This window comes from Venturia canescens, chromosome 1 (assembly GCF_019457755.1).
Source record: "Venturia canescens isolate UGA chromosome 1, ASM1945775v1, whole genome shotgun sequence".
NCBI lineage: Eukaryota > Metazoa > Arthropoda > Insecta > Hymenoptera > Ichneumonidae > Venturia > Venturia canescens.
Genome location: NC_057421.1, coordinates 10,901,691 through 10,922,331, shown reverse-complemented (window position 1 = coordinate 10,922,331; position 20,641 = coordinate 10,901,691). Strand labels below are relative to the sequence as shown.

General features: G+C 36.2%; 3 protein-coding genes and 1 long non-coding RNA gene across 8 annotated transcripts in view; 1 reads left to right on the top strand and 3 right to left on the bottom strand.

Annotated features, from left to right (window-relative positions):
• Positions 1–42: 42 nt before the first annotated feature.
• On the bottom strand, positions 43–4,935 carry LOC122418858 (mitochondrial amidoxime reducing component 2-like). Its single transcript, XM_043432940.1, has 7 exons — positions 4,532–4,935; positions 2,270–2,535; positions 1,724–1,978; positions 1,454–1,580; positions 714–919; positions 555–626; positions 43–217 (listed from the first exon to the last, which is right to left on the bottom strand). Exons 1-7 carry the CDS (start codon positions 4,562–4,564, stop codon positions 55–57), a joined length of 1,122 nt encoding a protein of 373 aa, XP_043288875.1. The 5' UTR covers positions 4,565–4,935; the 3' UTR covers positions 43–54.
• Positions 4,936–5,005: 70 nt separating this feature from the next.
• On the top strand, positions 5,006–5,752 carry LOC122418860 (uncharacterized). Its single transcript, XR_006262732.1, has 2 exons — positions 5,006–5,129; positions 5,311–5,752. It is a non-coding gene; the product is annotated as an uncharacterized lncRNA (long non-coding RNA).
• Positions 5,602–7,584, bottom strand: LOC122418859 (4-nitrophenylphosphatase-like). Its single transcript, XM_043432941.1, has 5 exons — positions 7,146–7,584; positions 6,850–7,010; positions 6,631–6,768; positions 6,116–6,468; positions 5,602–6,028 (listed from the first exon to the last, which is right to left on the bottom strand). Exons 1-5 carry the CDS (start codon positions 7,234–7,236, stop codon positions 5,845–5,847), a joined length of 927 nt encoding a protein of 308 aa, XP_043288876.1. The 5' UTR covers positions 7,237–7,584; the 3' UTR covers positions 5,602–5,844.
• Positions 7,585–8,256: 672 nt separating this feature from the next.
• The window catches only part of LOC122418850 (protein kinase C-binding protein NELL1-like), a 62,922-nt gene continuing 50,537 nt past the window's right edge, over positions 8,257–20,641 (bottom strand). For 2 of the 5 annotated variants that reach the window (XM_043432930.1, XM_043432933.1), the window contains 2 exons: positions 20,569–20,589; positions 8,257–18,604 (listed from right to left, as the gene is read on the bottom strand). In XM_043432930.1, the coding sequence (XP_043288865.1) occupies positions 17,789–18,604; positions 20,569–20,589 (837 nt within the window). In that variant the 3' untranslated portion in view covers positions 8,257–17,788. Of the gene's footprint in view, positions 18,605–19,275; positions 19,692–20,539; positions 20,590–20,641 lie in introns of those variants that run through there. The other 3 variants (XM_043432934.1, XM_043432932.1, XM_043432936.1) reach the window with 3 other exon arrangements.

Sequence of the window (20,641 nt, the reverse complement as noted above, 5' to 3'; positions counted from 1 at the left end):
GATATTATACATTCGTATTTTCCACAATTATCAAACTTTCTCGACATTGTATCATCATTTTAATACAGTTTTAATATTTTTTTCACGGGCAAACCGTTTTACAAATACTTTGTCGTCGATCTTCACCGCTCCCTGATGATACAAGCCGCAATAAATTCCCATGACGGGGGCTTTTCCATCCACTTCTATTCTTTTTGGGTTCTTTTGTTCACGAAATCTGTAAATTATGGGAAAAATATATCATTAATGGAGAACGGTAGCAAAGAGTGATCCGTATAGTCAAAGCTCCTATTGGGATAAGCTGTTGTGTCTTAACAACTTGAAACGAGCACTTTTAAGTTGGTAATCAACCAATCGTTGGCTCTGTTGACGAGCTTTTAAGGCTTTCGATCAATTTTTTAAAATTTTTTAGTTGAGGATTTCGAGGACAGACATGCAGTTCTGCAGCGGTTGTGGAAGACTTGACGTGCATTTCCTAACTACAAAAACTAAAGTCCAAGTCGAATTACAATTCTGAGGGATTCATCGACTGATATTTTGAGAAGGCAACTCACGTTCGTAGAGTTTTCAGAGGCTCCTGTCCATCGACGATTGCTGTCTCGGGATCGACGCGTACCATTGCACATCTATAAAAATATTAAAAGTTCGAAATTTTTGGAAAAAATTTGTTATTATTTTTCGAAAATGATAACAAACTAAAAAATACAACGAACCTTGGACACGGCTTGACGTTTCTGAGCAATACATTTTCGCCGATTTTGATCCATTCCCAAGAATCCTCATCAAAGGGCATGGAACCAGCTACAACGATATTTGGCCTGAATCGTAGAATACTCACGGTATTTTCTAATCTCTTGTTGAGTTCGTGCAGAGAAGATTCGGTCATCAGCATGTAGCTGGCAAGATCAGCAAAGTAACCCTTGAATGAGAAATGGTGTTTCTTTGAAAACGATCTCAAATCGTGCACTTGAGAGAAATCTAGTCACGCACTTTTTCCTGCCACCACTGGATCATTCGAAAAACATTAAACTTCCACACGCTTTCGTCTTATCAGAGAATGCGGTCCGAATTTTCATTTTCTTAAATTATTAAGCGTCTTTGCTTATAAAAATATCGAATTTTTCCAGCAGCTCAGCATGCTTTAAGAAAGTCTTATTTTAACGATTTTCTAATCGCTAATTGATCTCTTTAGAAAATCTCATGTCAGTTGTTTTGTTAGACAAAAAGGATTCGAAATTACGTCACGAAATTGACCGGGATTATATCCCCAAGAAATCGTTACCCAGATGCTTAACAATATCTCAAAGAAAAACCTTTTTACGACTCCTGGACATAAATGTTACAAAAATAATAAATATTATATACAAAATGAAATTTCTCATCCTTTTTTAAAAGTCAAATAGAGTATCCACGTACATTTATTTTCATCCATAGTATTCGTGCATCCACTTACGGTATCCTCATTCCTGAGAGTCGTATAAACTTTAGTGAATTTCTCCCACGGGCCTTCAAAAATATTTCGTCTTTTTGATATCGCCGAACCGAATCTTAGATCAGAATCCGACGTTCCCGTGAGAAACCTGGTTAAACGACGCAAACAGTGAGTGTAACATGATTAGTGAAAGTAAAAATCGATAAAAAGTCGTCGATAATCGTGATAAATAATGATGACAATAATATTTTGCAGCGGATAAAAAAAAAGGAGTACAAAATGTCGACGAACTTTGATATCCAAGCAGCCGGCTCGGGTCCACAATCGATGCATTTAAGGGGTTCGTTCCACCACATTGAACAATCAACTTGGTTCGACGACCTTTCCTTATGTTTTTCAGGTAAACGAATGACAAGCTTTGGCATTCCGTCTGCTTCAATATTGAGGCTGTTTTCGTCAGCTGCGGAAATACTCACCAGAAGAAGCTTCGGATAATTTCTGCCAGTCTGAAATTTGCCGGTTTTGCTGTCGTAGACTAAGAGCATTCTACAGTTTGATGAAAAAAATGAGTGTCACTACCATCCGAAATAATCAGTTGGGAGCTTTGTTTTTTCACCGGAGAATCTCACAGATAATAAATTAAAGACTATCTCGGTGCTCGCAGAGTATCAAAGAGAATTTTTAATTAATAATCAGAGAAATAAGTGGAGCGTCGCAGAGCTTAAACTAACAAACATCTTCGAGCCTTATCGCAGCAACGTTGAAAGTGAAAATTCACGAGGCAGACTTTTAGATGAATTTACAAAGTTCTAAACTCGCACACGAATGCAAACTTACCTGTCGTCCAAGGTGAATAATCCACTGGTTTTGACGCTGATGCCATAGTCCGTGAAGTCACAATTTTCTATCGCTTTTCCTTTGCCCGATTTCAATGGATACAAATACAATTCTTTTATCCTTCCAATTTCAATCCATTCAGAATCTTCGAGGGCAGGAATCGTCGCTGCATTTTTATTAATCATGAAACGTTTGGCGAGAAAAGTGAGCAGTGCAACAACGCCCGACAGTCCCACCGTCGCGCCAAGTACTACAAACGGTTTCCGCTGTACCCATAAAAACCGAAAAGGAAGTCGAAATAAGTGTGAATGTAGTTGAATAAAAAAGGGGCGATATTTGTATCATTTTAAAAAAATTCGTATATTTATCATCAACAAAACAAATTCTGTACATCGACGTATCAAATGCTCGTTTTTTTTTTCATACTCCAATTCAATAATCATCCTGATACGCGCCACTGTTAAAAATGTTATGAAATTTACAATACTTTTACTATACAGCGGTGTATGAATTTTACAAACTGGGTATATGAAATGAAAATTAATATACTTGTGTGGTAAATTTAAAACAGTATTCTACATTCCTATAACTGATATGAAATTTACAATACATGATATATTCAATATTCAAAACGGGTTTGAGAATTTTTCGAACTAGTGATGTAATATCCCATATTGTCAATTGGAAATTACAACATTTGTATATGAATCCACCTGTCGGAAACAAAACATTGAAAATACAGTACAACTTTGAAATTTATTTGCAGGTATTTGGGAAATGATATACATATGAAGTTGAATTTCAGGATATGCGTGATTTGTGGTTCCAACAATGACCTTTCAGAAATGCTAAACGAGAATAAGAAACAAAAATTAATATACACGGTCAAAAATTATATTATGAACTCCTCAATAGATTTGCCATACATTTTTTTTTGTAATTAGTTACACCGCAAACCCCTAAGTTCAGAGTTTTAAAAATATTGAGGAGATTTCAGAATTTGACTGCCACCATATTGATACCGTCATTTCGAATTTTAAAAATCTAATGCCGGATTCGTAATCAAGTTTTTAATCCTTTCAGTCCCGACTTTTTTTATAGTAACGGAATTTTCGTCGATTTCTGAACTCGATGTCAAATTAAAAAAATTCGTAACTTCAAAAATGGATTTACGCTCATAACAATAAATACTTGGGAGTTTCCGAGGATGCTGCATAATTATGAATTCGATGCTAGTTTTCTGAATATTCTAAATGGCGGTCAAAAAAAGAAGAAAGTGGATCTATGCCCATAAAAGTGATTAATCTAGGGTTTTTGTTATTGACAATTACAAATCCTGTCAGTTTTTACTCCAATTCGCATACAAATTCGTAGTTCCCAAGATCATCCACGGAGAGCAGAATACAGAACACTGATCCAATTTTTTTCAAAATTTGTTTGTTGTTTTTTTTCTTTTAAATAAAAAACTATCTAAACCACATTTGTGAATAGTGACCCCGTAAAAGTAACAAATTTCAGGCCAATTGGATCGATTTTCAAACAAGTAGTCTGTCATTAAATCCGCCATTTTTAATTTAGAAAATTTTGAAAATCTGTAATCGGATTCGTAGTCAGCGATCCCAAAAACTTTCGGATACCAATTTTTATCAAAATCGGTGCAGACGAAACATTTCTGACTTAAAGAGTTGCAGTCATAAAACTTATATAATGCCTTTTTGGCTTAAATATACCAATGTCGTGGTAGTGTAGTTGGAAGCGTGCGTAGTCAGAAATATGTAGGTAGGTAGGTAGATCGGATCGAATCCCCCCATGTATGTAGAAATTTTTCTTCAAATAAAATGATTCTGGAGATACCAGAAATTGTGATGACCATCACGGGTCATGAAAAATAATTTTTCAATTGATAAAAAAGTATTTTTTTCGATGTATCTTTAGCTATATCAACAAGAAAAATATAGGAGAATAACGATTTGGTAATTAAAGTTAAGCGTGTGTATATTAAATTTAATATACAACAGTATATTAATATTAGTAAATAACTTTTCATGTTTATATACATGAAAGTCAAAATTCCATCGCATGTGCATTCATTTTCACATATACAAGTATAGTAATTTTCATAGGCTCCACTTTTACTGGCACAATACCCAGCACTTTGGATTTCAAATATCGTATCTGAAATTTCTCACACCGTGTCCGCGTAAGAACTTCCTATACATGTAAATTAATTTTCATACAGAAATTTTTTGTAAAACCACTTACAAAAACGTCGTTACAAAAATCCCTCAAAGTCATATTCGCTCGCGAGGTTGAACTTTTTCAATGAATTTTCAAAAACCCATGAACACGATCGTTTTCTACGATATTATAAATCGCAATCGAGGCTCACAGTACTCAGACGATTTCTTGCACTGTGTTCGTATTCTGGATTGTCTTCACTGCCGACGTTGTAATCTTACGATAAATTCGTGACTAAAGTTCTTCAGTTTGAAAAAATACTAGCAGTTTATCGTATAATACTGAGTTAAACGTCAGCTCGATCCACCACTCCGCCTCGAAATCTTTCAGCCTCGAATACGATGACGCTCACGTGTAAACGATAATAGTGTAACGCAATAGCCAATAAACGTGATGACCAATGGCATATCGTGTCCACGATCACTTATCTACTGGGAACCCATCATTCCCATTCGTCTGCATATGCGTGCTCGGTTATTTTCAACTAAACTCATCAACAAGCAGAATTAGCAGACCCTCCATTATAAAACGGAGGAAGGTCTACGAGCACAACGGTGAGTGAGCGATCGGAATGTAACTCGAGGACTTCCTGAGTGAAATAAACTTGGAAAAACAACTTCAGGTTAGCTTCGACTGTGTAAAGTGCTTATCGGGAATTGCGCATTCAGTTCTCTTCCTTTCATATGTATACAAATGCAAATCGTAAGCTTAACAAAAATTGAGAAGGGGTTAACACAGGGACTGACCTCGAATTTGAATACCTAATAAGGCGAACGCCGTTCAATGTACGGACTCACTTACAGAATCTCTTCCTCCTCAAACTACTGTGAACGCGAGTCGTACGAACTCAAGCACAACCAATTTTTGTTGTGGACAGTCCGGCGAAAAAGGCTCGACAACCTTTCGGAATTTACATCGCCCCGCGTAAAGGAAGCTGTGACGCTTGTATGCGATCGTGGAGATCTGATAAAATATTCGATCACTTTGTTATTGGAATAACCAGCAGACACCACACTGGTGCAAATTCGCACCCACGAAAATTTAAAGTGTCCTTTAAAACGAAAACTTCAAAATTGCTTCCTTCAACTTGCCCATTTTTCTATAACAAAACTTTATTTTTCAATTTTTTAAATGAGTGCAATCGATCACTGAGGAATTTCTACCCTTTAAATGTCTCGTTGTAAGATTAATTCCATACATTCATGAATGAAATAAAGAGTTTTGAAAAGTTCAAGTATAAATTAACACTTGTGTGGTCAGTGTGTGACCTCAAAGGGAGTGTCGTGCCTACGGAAAGTTAAGTTTATTAATGATTTCTGCACGGTTTCGCTGATGCATTAATTGTTCAGACGGTCAAGCAGGTGTCCGAGGCTCGGGAGATAGTAATGGGGGATGGAGTAACGATCGTTAGCCGTCGATCGTTTTCCATCGATCTGTATAGATTCAAGAGTGTCAATTCCAGAAGCGACCCACAGTTTTTGGAAGCCACAGAGATCCGCGAACTGCATGTCGTTCTCAAATCTGAAACGTACAATTGGCCACTTTCCAATCTGAAATGTTCGTTATTTTAAAAAAATGGAAAATTCTACTAGCTTTTACGATACTCACGAGTCTCCGATGAAAAGACACCTCGAAGGGTCATCAAGTTTGTATTTGTCGATGATATAAGATTTGAAAATTATACTCGGCTTGGCACATTCTATGGGTTCTCTGCCAGTCTCCTCTGATATCAAATCAACGAAAGGACTCATCCCCAAAATAGTTTTATTCTTTCCAAATGGGATTTTACGGTCCAGGGCACCGGCTAGATACAAAACGTTTCTGTCCTTTAGGTATCTTATCGATTTTATGATTTTCAACCAAGTTACGTTGACATCCATGTCTATTATGACAGCTTTTACGTCCAAGTCAGCTTGGAACTGTTCCGTTATTTCTTCGTAACCTTCGATTATACGATCGGGCTGAAAGAGAATGAAAGTCGGTGCAACTTTTTTGTGGATGGATCTTCGCAGATAGAAAGGAGGAAAATTTTTGCTTTTCGTCACCGTCGATAATGGAAAATGAGTTTTTCAAGAATGTGGATTTTAGTGGGCAAATATATTATTAAATTTTGTAATACTTACACAAGGTTCAGCGACAAAGACCCCTTCATTTTTTATTACTTTACAGAAAGTCGTGGTCCCCACAACGAAAACTTTTCCATCAAACTTTCGATTCTTCAAGTACCAGCATATAACTATCGAAGGGATTACAATCTGCTCCTGTTAAATATAATTTCAATTTGATCAATGGAAATGAAAGATGAAAAGTGAACACATGGATTATGAGTTTGTATGACCTACGGGAGCGGCAGGGTAACCAAATTTCCGAAACTTCTCACAATAATCTTCGACCGATAGCGTGCTATTGTTTGACGCGAAAATAATTTTTTTTCCTAATTTTTCAAGCTTTTCGATAGTCTCAAGAGATTTTTCAATGGGTTGTTTGCCAGTCCACAGGACACCTAAAAAAAATATCGTTCAACATTGAAATCGAGTAGTTTGAATTTTCTTTATTTCATTAAAGTTTATCGAAGATTATTCGTCGACGCAAGTTATTGGAGGCTCGTAATTGCACATTCGAATCGCGAAATACTCACCATCGCAGTCAGTCACAATCGTATCGAAGGAATCCAAAAAATTTTGAATTTCGTCCGACTTCGACTCCATCAAGTTTTTCAACTTTGCCATATTGAACACGCAAAATAAAATACACAAAGAGAGAAAAAAAAGACGATCGGCCACCGACGTCCAAACAATGAGATGACAACAGTCTCGCTGAACGAGCCCAGGTCAACTGAAACGTTGCCGCGAAATGTCGAGAGGTTTGTCATACAGAAGGAAGTGATAAGAACATATAGGATAAGTATATATAGGTGAACACTGCTATGAAGAATCCGACCAAGTTTAGAGAAGGAGGTTCGATCGCGAACGTCTGCACGCCAGGAAAAATAATTTTTTAGTACGATTGAATTTTTCACATTTTCTTACATTTCTTTTTACTTTTTCACATTTTTACTTTTTCACATTTCAGATGCGATGATCAAAAAACTTTGGGATTATCGATTTAAGAAAAAAAAAAATTAAAAAAAAAAAAAAAATATATTGTTTGTTAAAGGGTCCAAGTGTTATTGTATTAGCGCAACTAACCAGGCCCTGCGCGATCGAGCCTTCTTCCTGAATGTCTCCTTTCGTAAAAAAAGTCGTCCTGATGACGAGTTTGCATCGTAGAATGTTATCTCTTAAAATAGTGTTGTGAGCATCACTTGAGATTACCATATTCAAAATTTCCTTCAATCCTTGTTCAAATATGTATAAATTTTCAGATATTCGTAGAGGAGTTCCGATAACCGACATTTCCCATTACGAATGCTTAACGAGCTTTGTCGGAATAGTCAGAATACGAAGTGACAGATAACTCGTGAAAATATTCCATAAAATTATCGTATGTTACGTACATTGACAAATGAGAATTGTTTAAATACAACGTTAAATGCATAAAACAATTTCTCAAGCTTAACCATTCGACTGTGAGTTACTTGAGGAAACAATTTTCAATTTAGGTTTGCTAAATTATCACAAATTGACCTTGAATATTGGGATAAGAGGATAAGGTTTTACATACTACACGATGAAAAAGGATTTTTTTTATTCCGTGATAAATTTGTGATGATATATTTAACCATTTATAATTAATAACGACCAAATGCCTTACGGTTAATAGAATTTCAATTTATTATGTTTTCCTAGCCGTCAGTGTCTTGTTTCTCATTTACAAAGGTATCATATGGATTGTATCATCAATAATAATAATAATAATAATAATAATAATAATAATAATAATAATAATAATGACAATGATAATAGTGATGAAAATAAAAAATGAACGTATGAATCAATCAATTCAATAAACCAATTAATAATTAATCATTTTCATGAATAAACATATAGAATAGTGATGGTTTACGAATATAATAATAATAATAATAATAATAATAATAATATCTCGTCTATGTCGGATCCATGCGCAGTATCCACTATAGTATATAATATTAATTATAGTCCTCGTAAGCGTCGCGTTTAACATTACTTCACATCTGTTTCTTTATTGTTGTTTTCCAGTTATATTTCTTCTCGATTTGATGTTTATTAGAAATCCGAATTGCAAGTCCGCGGTGAGAGATAAGTGTCTGGTAGAGGCTGTAAATGCTCAAGCTTCATCAGTTTTTATTTTTCTGCCGTTTCAGCGCAAAGATAATTGGTCGCGCTTTCGATATCCATAAACATTATTATTTCATAATAATCACCCAATCGTCGACTAATTTTCAAAATTTATCGTATGATATACAATTTTTTTTCTCCTCACTCACTCTCTCTCTCTCTCTCTTTCTCGCTCGCTCGCTCGCACCTTACTCTTCTACTCTCGCAACTTCTGACTAGAATCTTTACGGGACATATCGACTATTCGTTGGTCTTAACCCTCACATTTTGCTCACTTTTACGCTCCAATTTATTACTGCTGTTACTCATAGGCTATCAACATATTTTTGTTTGTTTTTTTCGTTTTTTGTGTTTTTTTTTTTTTTAAATTTACACGTACATATATAGAAACATTCGATTGTACAACAAGCGTGGAAACGTGGAAAGCGTCCTCTCTCTCTCGCTCGCTTTTACTCTCCTGCTCTCTCTCTCTCTCTCTCTTTGTCTCTCACACTGGACACTCGTTCACTCTCTATCTTTTTCTCCTTCTCTCATTATTTGGAACTATTGACGCTTAGACTCCTTCAATGAATTCCCGTTTATTTTTCGTTACTTCATTCTCTTCGAATAAAACGTAAATATAATTACGATTATTTTGTTTCATTTGTTTGATAGAGGTATACATTTCGCATGTTCTACATTCACGTTACTCGTTTCGTTTCTACGTAGTATTATTGTTATTTCTTTATTCATACTGTGTATAATATTTGTTAATTAGAGTATTGATAACAACAAGAGCCGGAGAAAGCTAAGAGCCCAGCAACCTGAAAGGATATAAATCGCTTCATTTCGTAGCGATCCAACGATAAAGACGTTTTCGATACGATATGCAGTGGTAATAGAATTGATTCGATGCTTACATGTCAATTTGTATAAATAATAAATGAGTAAAAAATGTAAATGTACAATTAGCTTGTTGAACATTTGAAAACGAAGAAAATTTTCGGAAAGTATCAGCGAATAAACTGATTTCGAATAACAGAGTGCCAAATGTTATGAATCGATGGGCACAACGTTGTTTGATTGAAAATTTACATGCCAGTACTGATCGACCAACAAGCCATTATGTGTTTCGACAAGATCGCATAAACGATTTTCTCAGTGCAATATTATCTTACAACGATTGAAAAAAAAGAAGAAAAAATAACCGTAAAGATGTGCGATCAATGAGATTCGTTCTGCTTGACGTTACGTGAGATAACAAGTGCTGGAAGAGATTTATTAGGCCCTCAATTATTGTACGTGATAACGCGTCTAGGCCACGGAATATCTGCACTGAGAAAATCATTCATTCTTCGCGAATACATTTCGAGACAGGGAGACAATGCGAATACACGAGTCGCGTTAAAGTCTCGAGAAACTTGAGCGTTTCGAATGGAAAGCTTAGATTCTCTGTGTTCAACTGAACAAATGTCGATTCTAATTCCATCCACATTCGAGGCTCATATGTTGCTGTTGGAAAAGAAAAAAATATATATTTATATCTATTCATTATTCATAATATCTCTATCGTTTTCATTGACCATTCGAAATGAAAATATTTTAATTACAGTCTTCCTCCTTTCTCCATCTCTGATCATTATGTCACCGTATGTCTACCTATCTACCTAGTATTCAACTACTAGCCCCCTATACGCTTTTTCATTGTCTGCCTATTACAATATTTACGAATGAACGAAGAATAATGCCCGATAAGAACGTGCAAAAACGCAGTGTTTGATCGCGGGGCTTTCGTTACTTTTAATCATGCGTCATCTTCTGATCAACTTTTTCGATAAAACCACCACTTGTTTCTCCTTTTTCTTCGTCTTCTTCTTCCACATATTCATTATTTATTTTTTTTTTTTCTTCACTTTTCATTTTGTGCCATTAAAACGTACACCCTATTGTATGAGCTTTCGTAACGCTTGTTCGATTTAAACATTGTATTCGATAGAGCTTGCACCGCGCGAGTCTTGATATAGAATTTCGACCTTTGACACGCATGCGGGGGCGACCGGGGGGTGTCAAAGTACGGGTAAAGTCGTTTCTTCATTATTTCCTTCTCCCCACTTCAATTTTTCATTATTTCTTCTATCTTTTTGATATCGTAAACTGCCTTGCAGATAATCGTATGTTAAGTATTGTACGTTACTATCTGAGATATTCCTTCGAATACCCTTTCAATATTTTTTCTCGCTTGTTGTAAATAGATGTTATTGTCCCTCGATTCTAATAGGAGAGTTGGTTGGTGTCTATGGTGTTTATCAACGGGGCGCGTTAAAACCCCGGAATCGTGTACTGCTGATGAACGAGAGTGTAAAACATCCTTTTTTTATCTGAGCCTAGAGAAATTCTTTAACTCGAGAATGTACCAATTCCGATTGTAAAGCAAAAAAGGAATTTCCACGCTTTGCGATTCGTTAAACGACTCGAAATTTCGTTATTTCTTTCTCGTCCCAAAACCATTAACTTTCATGTTCTTCCTGAAGTTTCGAAGAAAACGGAGAATAAATAACGTCACCAGAACCGAGTAAACTGTCGGAGGGAAGGTGAATGCGTGACAACGTGTGATCGAAAATAAGCAAAATTCTAATATATCTTACGCACGATCAGATATTTTTCAAAATGCCCACCGATACAAAATTTATTTTGCGTATCTTTCACACACATTATTGTACATTCTTAAATGAACTCAATTCCCCGAAGCTGAATAGAAAATCTTTTTTTTTTTTTTTCAATTTTCTTTTTTCTTTCATTTTATTATTTCTTTTTTTTTCTGTTATCGACGATCGAAGACAACAGAAATACGAGGCCACGAGATATTTCATTCGAAAAGCCGAGAGTCGCGCGAGAGATGCGAGAAAAACGAGAGACGCGCGTTGCCCATTACGGTTTTGTCAAACTCCCCTGAAACATACGCACGCACGCATACACACAGCCATACATGTCCACATGCAGCAGATCCGATCAATAATATAGCCCCAGGATTTGTTGTTTAACTATCGTGAAAAAAGTGGTCACGTCTCAACATTCGATTGCATTCAAATAATCTCGCGTCAGCCTAATTAATTCTTATACGAAACGATGCACTTTTCATAAACGATTATATCTCGTCCATTCGTTATTATATCAACGTTTTTTTGTTTTTTTTTTATTGCGGCTACACATTCGTAAGGTATATCTATAATATAATGTGTGTACGGTAAATATAAAGAGAGACGTGTCACACACGACTATGAATATATATACACACACTTATGTATATATTTCGATATACATTGGAGCAACAACTTTTTTATATTAAATTACTCGAAAGTTGTCCACTCGAGAAGGTAGAAATGAAGGAGGTATAACGATCCTCTCTCGACACCGAATCGCGTTCACACGAGGATTATGTGTCCATGTTTGAGAGCAGTTTTCCCCGTTTGATTTTCACCTCCTAGCATTCATTCTCTAAACTCTTTAATCATTATTTCCATTATTATTTCCTTCAATTTACTTTTCATTTCACTTTATCATTAATATATATTTTTCATCTTTTTTTATTTCAAAATTTCATACAATAAGTTTCGTAGTGCCTGTGATCACTTGCACAGTTGTACGAGTGTTTAGGCGTCGATCTATACTTCTAGTTGAGTCATCGGACGAATCTCATTATAATTATGTTTTTCTTGTTGTTGTTGTTGTTGTTGTTGTTATTGTTGTTGTTGTTGTTGTTGTTTGTTCTCTTTACAATACTTCATATAATCGTCAGATTCCTTATGCCATCGCGATAACTTTTTAGGTTGCGCTCTTTGTGAATAAAAGAACGAAATATAATGTCCAATCGCGACGAACGTTTTTATCGTACATTCTATTTTTTAATATTTAGTTAACCATTTTCTTTCTTCTTCTATTACTATTTTGTTTCTTCGTTACGGTAGTACTATTATCATATTTGAGGAACAAGGATTGCGTTCTGCTCCCTCCTCTCTCTCTCTCTCTCTCTCTTTTTCTTTTTCTCACCTTCCTTCTGTCGTTCATTTTTCGAATATTCGTTTTTTCTTTTTTTTTTTTTTTCTATAATTTGTTAATCGACTAATCAGTTCCTCAGGATTGATAGTTGAATTGAAACATTCAAGGCCAAAGGCTTGCTGAATCCTTTGTAATCTCGCGACGGTTTGGAGGGGGAGGAAGTCCAAGAGCGGATAATCATGACGACGGTGACGAACATTATTTGCAAGATAAAAGGACGCGGAGCGCACTTGAACGATGTGCGCGTTGTTCACTCGATTTCTCCCACCCCGCAGATAGTTTTTCAACCGCCATCCACATAATATACAAATATGCTAGGCTCTCAGAAATTCAACTGTAAAAATAGTACAAAGTATAATATAGAGATTGAAAGAAACAATTCCGATCAAACCGATCGAAGATGACTAGAATGTTCAGTTTGTTTGTTTGTTATTTGCTTCGCATGATTTCCTTCGCTCTTATCTTGACGAGGCAACTCGTACTATTCGTAATCTCGTTGATGTGTTGAACTTATACTGTTAATTCGGGTACTCGATATATATATATTCATGACACATTATTCAGCTTGTTTGTCTAATCTCATTATTCGTTTCCATTCACTCACAAAGATAGAGAGAGTTTCGATCGAATATCGAGGCCTTTGTGACATCGGAGGATCGCACTGTCGAGGAGAGTCGATGGCGAGCAGGAAGGTAAGTAGGAAGAAACAATGAGGTTCAAAATAGGTAGACGCTAGCCCACATGTTCACCGTATCCTCTTATAATCGCTACTTAGAAACGAATTATTGCACAATAAACGAACTATGGTAATTCGAACTCCGAGTTTTAATCAAGTTTCGAAAATTTTCGTTCTTATCTACATGAAATTCATTTTATTTCGTAGTTTTGTTTTTTCGTTTATTCATCCTCCTTCAATTTATTTCGTTTTCTTCCATCCTACTCTTCCTCTCGCACTCCTTTATATGTACTTCGTCGTGTATTCTTCTCTATCTTTTATCGTTTCGATTAATCAATGAAAATAAGGATTGGTATATTTGAATAAATAGAGCATAAAGGATATTAAAATAAATATACAATTTATTTAACTTAATCGATAGTTCATACATTTAATGAACTACATTATTATTGTTTTCATCGTTCAATATGTCGCCGATTTATCGATACTTTTGCAGTGTAATTTATATAATTGGGACCAAGTTGATATGGAGATGGGAAAAAAATAATTAAAAAATAATATAAAATGAAACAAAAATCGGTCAACCTGTGCAATGCTAACAATAGTAATAAAGCGTGTGTAAAATAATTATTGCACGATCCAAAATACTCATTTGTAATGTAATATTTTGGGGCTGGTTCAACTTCGAGTCAAAATATATGATGATCGATCATAACGTAATTATTTTCGCTCATACAAACGTATATAAGTATATAATAACATGTGAGACGTAAGTAACGTAAAACACGTTTGACGTAAAACACGTTTGACGTATAACTGCATGAAAATAAACCAAAGTATAGAAAAAATGAAGGAAATCAATGCGAAAAATGTCGAGTCTTAATCTCAGCAGGGAAATGAGAAATATACCAATCCTGTGTCTTCACTGGACCTTCCAAACTGTGTACTATAAATGTACATTTAAGTATTTGTACATGTAAAATACGATGTATTGTAGTACATGTACAATGTAAAATATACATGTAAAACGATGTATATACTCTATACATGTAAAATACGATGTTTTTCTTTTCTTTTCTTTTTTTTGGGGGGTTTTTGTTTTTATTTTTTTAATTTTTTCGCGAAAGCACGAGTCCATGAGCAAGGCTTTAAAAGCTCTCTTCCAGACCAGCCTGTAGTTTTATTATCGGTCACAATCGCACAAGAAGTAACAGCAACTTCGTTTATTCCTCTCACACATGGATATTTTTATATGCAGCATATGTACTGTGTATTTACGTGTATTTGCGGATGTGTGGATAAGTCTGTGTGTGTGTGTGTGTGTGTGTTTGTGTGTGTGTGTGGGTGTGGGTGTGTGTCACGCGGGCGCCCGCGAATGCGTGTTTTCGTGTGTTCTCCTTCTTTGAAAATCTTTCGTTCGTATTTCCGTAATTTCATCTCATTAGTGCCTACTTATTGTTAATTAAGGAGGAATGTAGTCATATAAGCTGCGCTGCTGGATTGAGCGAGATTTTCGAGGTATGAGTCGATGGAGTCAACGGTACGTTGATAAAACGTTATTTATCGAATTATTACTTCTCTTGTTCTTGTTTTCTTTGTCTCTTAGACCATTTGTTTCGGTAATATATCTTGCATATATTTAACGAGAATATTCAAATGTCTCGTTGCGTACAACACATTGTTTGTTTGTTTTGTTATTTTATTTTATTTTATTTTATTTTTTTTTTCGTTTTTTTTTTCGTTTATTCTTCAAAACAAAAAGTACATGTACGTATATATCTGTGTAAATATATATATGTGTAGATATATATATATTTATCAGTATTTATATACATACACATGCGTATCCATGCCCATATGTATAGTCCCGAATAATATAGTAGAGTGTACTACGCAAGTACGAAAAATCTTGTTTGGCGTTATATTGATCGTCCTTTTGCAAGGCACTTCTCCTCTTATCTGACGACCGAGCAGGGTTTTTTTCTTTTTTCGTTTTTTTTTTCGTTTTTTTTTTAAATTTTACTTTTCTTTTTAATAAAAGAGGACGAAAAGGGTGTTGTTATTTGTTTGTTCGTTTATTTGTTTTTCTCTTCATTTGTTTCTTTTTCATTTTTACGAAGTAATTTCCTCTCACTCTGATATGGAGATTCGTGCGGCGCAATTCCTGAATCTCTATTTTAATTTTTGTCCTATTTATTTCTCTCCTTTTTATCGTTTTTGCTCTGTGTGTGTGTGTGTGTGTGTGTGTGTGTGTGTGTGTGTGTGTGTGTTGTTTATTTCTTCTTTTTTTTTTTTTCATCTCCGTAACTTGAAATTTCCGTGCAAAAAAACGTTCCGCGGAGTATTTCTCCTGTTTATGTGACTCATGATTCTGTCATCACAATTATCTCTCGATACTTTTCTCCCTTGGATGAAAAATCGGACAATCGTAAAGAAGTTAAAAAAGCTTCGGTGAGAATGAACATTTTTGCATTCAACGTTCACAACATCGCTGGTTATCAAGTTTCTTTTGTTCGATTGTTTTTCTTCGAAAAATTTACTTCAATCATAAAGTTTACTTGTATTATTATTAAACTCGAACAAATCCTTCTCGCCGTTCCTACTTTTTTTTTCGCATCGAAGTTTGCGACATGTTTTTATATCTGCAATATTTGTATATGATACTCGTGTCCCTTACGAAAAAAAAAAAAAAAAAAAAAAAAAAAAAAATCTATCGGAAGGCGAATAGTTGCTGTTCAACTGGAAGAGCTGAGATTAATTTTCGAGGTCGGTGTGACTATTTAAAAATGTTGTTTTTTTTTTTTTATATTTTTCTTGTCTTTATAGAAATAGCAACTGTCGATGGTATTTCTACGGCCAATAATTATTACTGGACTTTCGATAATCCTAAATTTCACAGAACAATAGTAACAGTTGGTCAAGTTGTCATTTCTATTAATATTGGAAACCGCACTGCTTAAATTTGTAGGTTGAATGGAATATAGATATACGTGTATATATATATTTATTCATCTCGATATTGATTACTGATTTCTCAACAACCTGAAATTTCCAAGAACAATAGTAACTTAGAACTGTGCCATCAATTTAAGTCTTCGTTACTACTGACGTTCGACGACATTATTACGAAAGAGTGCTCGAATTATCAGTTGTACTGAAATCATCGATCGAATATGCTCCTAGTAAAATTATTAACAAATACAATACTAATTGTAACTCGTTTGTTTCGTATTTCCTCGTTACAGCGACGAAGAAAACTGTCGAATATTTGTTAATTGTGAACGCGAAGATTTTGCTTCGGTACTATTGAATTTTTTCAACAATTATCTCAGGTTAGTTATAACCTTTTTATTAATAATTGTTTTATCAATAATTATAGATAGAAGAAATCAGAATGAATTCTGAGCAACCGTGAATAAATAGCTTTATCAACAGTTTTCCGAACGACGTGCAAATGAAAAAGCAATATTTTTTTTCCGTAAGGGGCGCATTCGGTACTTAAGAGTATATTTTTCGTAATTCAGTTACTCTGTTTCCGTGTGTCTCAACCTGTCTATGTCCTATGTATGTGAACGTTTGAGTATTTGATTTTTTCTTTATTTATTCATTCATCTGGTTGTTATACTTTTCATCGAATTTATTCTCGTCGTAGTTTTTGTCGTTTGCTCAACAATCAGATCGAGTAGAGAGAGCTCAAATGATACATTTGGTTTAATGCAGGGCGTACACAGCTAATGATAGATACACGCACGCGTACAAGCACACGCTAAGGCGAGTGTGCGAGCGACGATAGACCGTATATAAAAGCGTCGAGCCAGCTGGATATTCCTGTCGCGTTAATGAGCTACACAAGACCTTACTCTTTGCTTTCTTCTCCCCATCTCTCTCTCTTTTTCTCTCTCTTTATCTCTTTTTTTCTGTTGTTAATGTTCCGAGACTCGTTAGTCATCCTCGTATATATTTCAGTTTCACTCAGGCCAGCTCAGAGGGACACTTTCCCTCGTAATCATCATCACCGGCTTATTCTCATCGTTGTTTCCTCATCGCAACACAACTCTCTGCTATCTCGTAGCTTTTGTTCGATTTGCCTGTATTTTTTTAAATATTTATTTTTACTTTTCGTTCTCTCCCTCTCGTCTGTTTCCACGTCTTATATTTATTTGTTCTCTTCTCCCGCATCGATTTCTGTCCCGCGTTTGTATTCTCATGCCCTTTGCTAAACCTCGGGTACGCGCATCTAATAAGAAAAGCTTGGAGCGCGAATCGAACGATTCGCATATCTCGGTGAGTTTATTTGGCGAATAAAGTATCTCAGGTCGCATCGTGACCGCTTGGATTGCCGTTTATGAGACGGGGACCGCGCTCGGTTCTGCGTCTTCTGTCAGAAGCGAAACTCGTTTTTCTCTCGTTCAGATTGCGACTCGTCGAGTATCTGGGAGGCTGAATATTTTTATTAAATGCTCTTAAGCTTTTGGCAGCAGCTTGATCGGCTGCGGTTGCAGCGGTTCGACCTATCGGCGTGGTCTTCTTCGACGTCGTCGACTTCGTCGGCGTCGCCGCCCTCGACGCCAAACTCGACGGTGACTTTGTCGTCGTTGAAGATTGCGACACCCTCGACGGAACTCCGCTATCGCTATTCCGCCTTTGTGGACTCTCGGGAGAACCGCGACGGGATTTGCGCCCGTGCTCCCCGCTCTCCGATCCCTCGACACTCCCCGAAGAGACGACGTCCACGTGCAAGTCCGACGACGACGGCATGTCCGAGGAAAACCGTGAATTTCGTAACAATGATATCTCACTGGTAAAACCACCGCTTGGATTTGTTGTAATTTCGGAATTAACATCCTCAAAGCCGTTGCGCCTTCTGGATACATCGTCCTCGCTGTATCTGAGCCCCTGGCTCCCGGCAACACCACTTCGCGACGAGATGACGTTGAGCGGTGTGTTCGGATACTCTCTCCAACCCGTTGATAACGCTCCTTCCGATGAATCGATAATCTGCCCCACAGTATGCATGCCACTTGATAAATCGCTTGTACGAGACTTGCCAGAAGCGAGTGCTGAGTCCCGCTTGTCCTCCAAATCACCAGCACACCGGTAATCATAGCTGCAGCATAATTGACCGTCCTGCGAGTAATCAAACATTACTTCAGTTATCGTTCCTTACTCCCTCGGATCCTCATCATTTCCCTGCTCTCTTTTAACCCAACAGACGATACTTTGCACACACGAATACGCACACACACGCGCTATATCATCATCATTCTCGATGTATGCTTGTGTTCGCGTGTCCAGGTCTCTCTGTCCCCGTGTACGTATTCAAACTAAACTTATATTCACAAACCCACGAAACGGGCCAATTTTCTCCATTCTTAAATCCCGTTGAATCAGCAATGTGGCTACTTTATCTTCGTGGTTTTATCAACCGGCCAATGAACGTCTCAACAAAGCGGCGCGTTTCGAATTCCACCATATTCATCGACTTTCAAATTAGTCATAAACCCCATTATTTAACTACCAACTTCTCGTTACGATTACAATGAAATATTATTCTTCAGGCTCTCCCCGGTGGACGTTCACTTTCCGGCTGATTCTCCCAGTGCTCCGATCGATCGAAGGAAACTACAAAATTTCTCTCCACCAATAGGCCGGTGATAAAGTGCCTATGAAAAATGGAAATATCGTTGAAAAGTGAAAATTGGCCATGAAAAACGATCAAACAAATACACCAATAGAAGAGAGAACAAGTTGGAAAAATAGACAACTCTATAGTGAATACGTACAAGATTTCATCATCTTTTTATTTAATACGTCTAAGAACCTACGTAAGTTATTCACAACTCATTGTTCAATTTTTGATTGCATTAAGATTCTCAAATTTATAATCATTTTCGAGTTTATTTAGTTAAGGAATTTGACGATTTTTTCTCTTCACCTTATCAACCCTCGAACAATGAATTCAATAATTTTTACGTCTTTTACACAGACGAGACCCTCTAACAAACTAGTGACTAGACACTACGCGTACACCGCAACAGCACTGGCGGGCGAGCTGTTTAGTCTCTCCCTTTCGCGTATCAATTTTTCTATCCAGTCGATCGAATTTTCGTCGATTCATTTTTTTTTTTTTTCATTTAAATACACCGCCAGTTTCGTTGCCCCGGCTCCACAATAGAACGTATGCATTATTGTCGCGCATCATGTACATAGTATGCTGCAAAAAAAACGAGTGTGCAAATCAAGAGCCTCCAATTTTGGATGATTTTTTTTCAATATTTAACCGAATAAAATCGCAACGAAGAAACGAATCCAGTTAATAAAAAAGAAAATAATATTTTTAAAAACCACTCTTATCGACCGTTAATCTTTGACAGTTTTCCTGTGCGAAAATTCACTCCAAAATTTATCATTTCAGAGTTAATGCAAGATACAAAAATCCACTTATCCTCGTTTTACGATTTTTTCGCAGAATTTCCAAAGATAATATAAATTATTCATGAATTTCGATAACTGAGAGATGAAAAGACGAGCTCGCTGTTTCGTATTGTTCCATCGCATTACTATGGATCTCTATAGACCGAGAACAAATTTTCGTGTACGAAAAAAAATCGAACAAAGTACAACTGCGATGTATCTTCAAATCACGAATATCAAAAGTTTTTTAAATTTCAAAATTTTTTTTCATTGTTTGAGTGAAAGAGTGCTGTTTGTGAAAAATGTCGTGCGTGGTGCCAACACAATACGTACACAGAAATGATAAAATGTAAAAATGCACTATTGCGATCAGAAGCTCAGTTGGGGATAAAGAAATAAAAAAAATATCTCGAGAACAGAGAAACGAATGTGCAAGGTGACATAGTTGCGGTAACACAGAGCCAGACAGATAAAAAAGCATGCAAGAAAAAAATCAACGAAAGGTAACCACCGAAACATTCGTATTGAAGGAACGATTTATAAATTTGAAGGAAAATATAATTCATACTAATTAGCAGATAAATAATATAGGCAGCAGCAGCAGCAGTTTTAAGAGAGATATAGGTGAGGTAGAAGTGATGTGATTACCGATGCACACAACACGCGCTATTGCTCACCAATTGGGCGCAGTACGGCACCTGCAAGGATACCCATTGTTAGGCTGGTTAGTCGATTAGTTTTTGCTCAAGA